The sequence below is a fragment of the Staurois parvus genome, unplaced genomic scaffold, assembly GCF_062004578.1.
Source record: "Staurois parvus isolate SC_StPar_1 unplaced genomic scaffold, SC_StPar_1.0 ptg000534l, whole genome shotgun sequence".
Lineage (NCBI taxonomy): Eukaryota > Metazoa > Chordata > Amphibia > Anura > Ranidae > Staurois > Staurois parvus.
Window position 1 is genome coordinate 870,277 of NW_028318330.1, and position 3,070 is coordinate 873,346.

Below are 3,070 nucleotides of genomic sequence, written 5' to 3' on the forward strand. Positions count from 1 at the left end.
CTGATTACTGAATACCAATATTATGAGTCCTGACCCTTACACTGTATAATTTATATTGTACATTTCATACCCCTGACCCCTGCACTATATACTCTATGTTATACATTACATACTCCTGACCCCTGCACTATATACTCTATGTTGTACAATACATACTCCTGACCCCTGCACTATATACTCTGTGTTGTACATTACATACTCCTGTCCCCTGCACTATATACTCTATGTTGTACATTACATACTCCTGACCCCTGCACTATATACTCTATGTTGTACATTACATACTCCTGACCCCTGCACTATATACTCTATGTTGTACATTCCATACTCCTGACCCCTGCACTATATACTCTATGTTGTACATTACATACTCCTGACCCCTGCACTATATACTCTATGTTGTACATTACATACTCCTGACCCCTGCACTATATACTCTGTTGTACATTACATACTCCTGACCTCTGCACTATATACTCTATGTTGTACATTACATACTCCTGACCCCTGCACTATATACTCTATGTTGTACATTACATACTCCTGACCCCTGCACTATATACTCTGTTGTACATTACATACTCCTGTCCCCTGAACTTTATTCTCTCTATGTTGTATATTACATACCACTGATCCCTGCACTATATACTCTATGCTCCTGTCTAGTAATCCTCTTTGTCTTTGTATTTTAGTCCATGGCCGGGAGATGAGGAAAACCTCCGAGGATTGTCTCACTTTGTCTCCAGACTGGAAAGTAGAAGATGAGGACATCACACAGTATAGTCCAGGAGAAAACCCGGCTCCCTCCAATGTCCATCCGGCACCACCCAGTGTAGATGGACCATCGGATTCCTCGTATCCTGAGGAACCTCAGACTGTGCGGGACCGGGCCGGCCTTCCAAAAGGGAGGAGCTTCTCCTGTACTGAGTGTGGGAAGGGTTTCCATTTTAAATCCCATCTAAATATTCATAAAAGATCTCACACAGGAGAGAAGCCATATTCCTGTCCTGAGTGCCGGAAATGTTTTGCACTAAAATCAGATCTTGTCAGACATGAAAGGTCTCACACAGGGGAGAAGCCGTATTCCTGTTCAGAGTGTGGAAAATGTTTTTTATTGAAATGTCATCTTTACCAACATCAGACATCTCACACGGGAGAGAAGCCATATTCCTGTCCTGAGTGCGGAAAATGTTTTTCAGTAAAGTACCATCTTTACAGACATCAAAGATCTCACACGGGGGAGAAGCCATATTCCTGTCCTGAGTGTGGAAAATGTTTTTCAGTGAAGTATCATCTTTACAGACATCAAAGATCTCACACGGGGGAGAAGCCATATTCCTGTCCTGTTTGTGGGAAATGTTTTTCAGTGAAGTCCCACCTTTACACACATCAAAGATCTCACACAGGGGAGAAGCCGTATTCCTGTCCTGAGTGTGGGAAATGTTTTTCAGATAATTCCAATCTTTACAGACATCAGAGATCTCACACGGGGGAGAAGCCATATTCCTGTCCTGAGTGTGGAAAATGTTTTTCAGTGAAGTCCCATCTTTCCAAACATCAGAGATCTCACACGGGGGTGAAGCCGTATTCCTGTCCTGAGTGCGGGAAATGTTTTTCAAGCAACTCTAATCTTTACACACATCAGAGATCTCACACAGGGGAGAAGCCGTATTCCTGTCCTGAGTGTGGGAAATGTTTTGCACATATGTCCATTCTTCACAAACATCAGAGATCTCACACGGGGGAGAAGCTATATTCTTGTACTGAGTGCGGGAAATGTTTTTTAGAGAAGTGTTATCTTTCCAGACATCAGAGATCTCATACAGGGGAGAAGCCATATTCCTGTTCTGAGTGCAGGAAATGTTTTTTGCAGAAATCAGATCTTTCCAGACATCAGAGATCTCACACGGGGGAGAAGCCGTATTCCTGTCCTGAGTGTGGGAAATGTTTTTCACAGAAGTCCGATCTTTCCAGACATCAGAGATCTCACACGGGGGGAGAGGCCGTATTCCTTTCCTGAGTGAGGGAAATGTTCCTTACTGAAGTCCTGTCTTCCTGTACATCTGGGATTATAATGAGGTAGACCGATCAGACAGGGGTCAGTACTTATTGGGGGGGTGGAATGGGGAAAGATGGGGGGGAGGGCTATGGCAGATGATAAGAAGGTTTCCATGTTACAAACAACCAATGAAATTGGTACCATTTGTATTAAAATAAAAAATACAGAAAATCCGTGTGAACAAGGCGTCAGTGAATGAAAATGTTCCCCAATGCCAGAAGTGTGCCCAGCACAATAGGTGAGTTGGAAGGTTTGGTGCATGAAGAGAACTAGGATTGAATTGGTATTGCTGAATCTTGGCTTCATTCCTCACATGACTGGGCCATTCATATTCCTGGCTAGGTTCTCTTTCGGAGAGACGGGGGAAATAGGAAAGGTGGTGGTGTCTGTCTCTATGTGAGAAGTGATCTCAGAGCGAGTGTGAAAGAGGACCTAGTTGATGGAGAGTGTGATGAGGCTGAAGTATTATGGGTGTAACTGCGCATGGGGGGCGGTACTACAAAGGTCATCATTGGAGTTTGTTATAGGCCTCCCAGTGTTAATGAGGAGGTGGAGACTCAGCTCCTCCCACAGATGGAAAGGGCTGGGACAGTGATAATAATGGGGGATGGTAACTACCCAGAAAGTGACTGGAGTAATGGTACTGCAGGAACAGTTAAAGGGCAAACATTTTTAAAACTACTACAAGACAATTGTACTGTGCAATTCATAGAGGCCCCAACTAGGAATGATGCTCTGCTGGACCTGGTCATCTCCAACCATGCAGAGCTTATTACGAATGTCCATATAAAAGAACATCTGGGTAGCAGTGACCATAACATGATTTCATTTATTGTTAGCTGTAAACAGCGAGCACATACAGGAAAAATAAAAAAACGCTCAATTTTAAGAGAGCTAATTTTCCAAGGCTGAGATCTGCTCTCCAAGACTTAGACTGGGAGGGAATATTGGCATCGATGAACACAACACAGAAATGGGAGTTCTTCAAAAAGACTGTATGTGACCACACTG

The 3,070-nt window shown here is 43.5% G+C and overlaps 1 protein-coding gene across 1 annotated transcript; it reads left to right on the forward strand.

Annotated features, from left to right (window-relative positions):
• Nucleotides 1-662: 662 nt before the first annotated feature.
• Nucleotides 663-2,130, forward strand: LOC149451529 (uncharacterized). Its single transcript, XM_089690587.1, has one exon. It carries the CDS (start codon nucleotides 707-709, stop codon nucleotides 2,018-2,020), a length of 1,314 nt encoding a protein of 437 aa, XP_089546713.1. The 5' UTR covers nucleotides 663-706; the 3' UTR covers nucleotides 2,021-2,130.
• The last annotated feature ends 940 nt before the right edge of the window (nucleotides 2,131-3,070 follow it).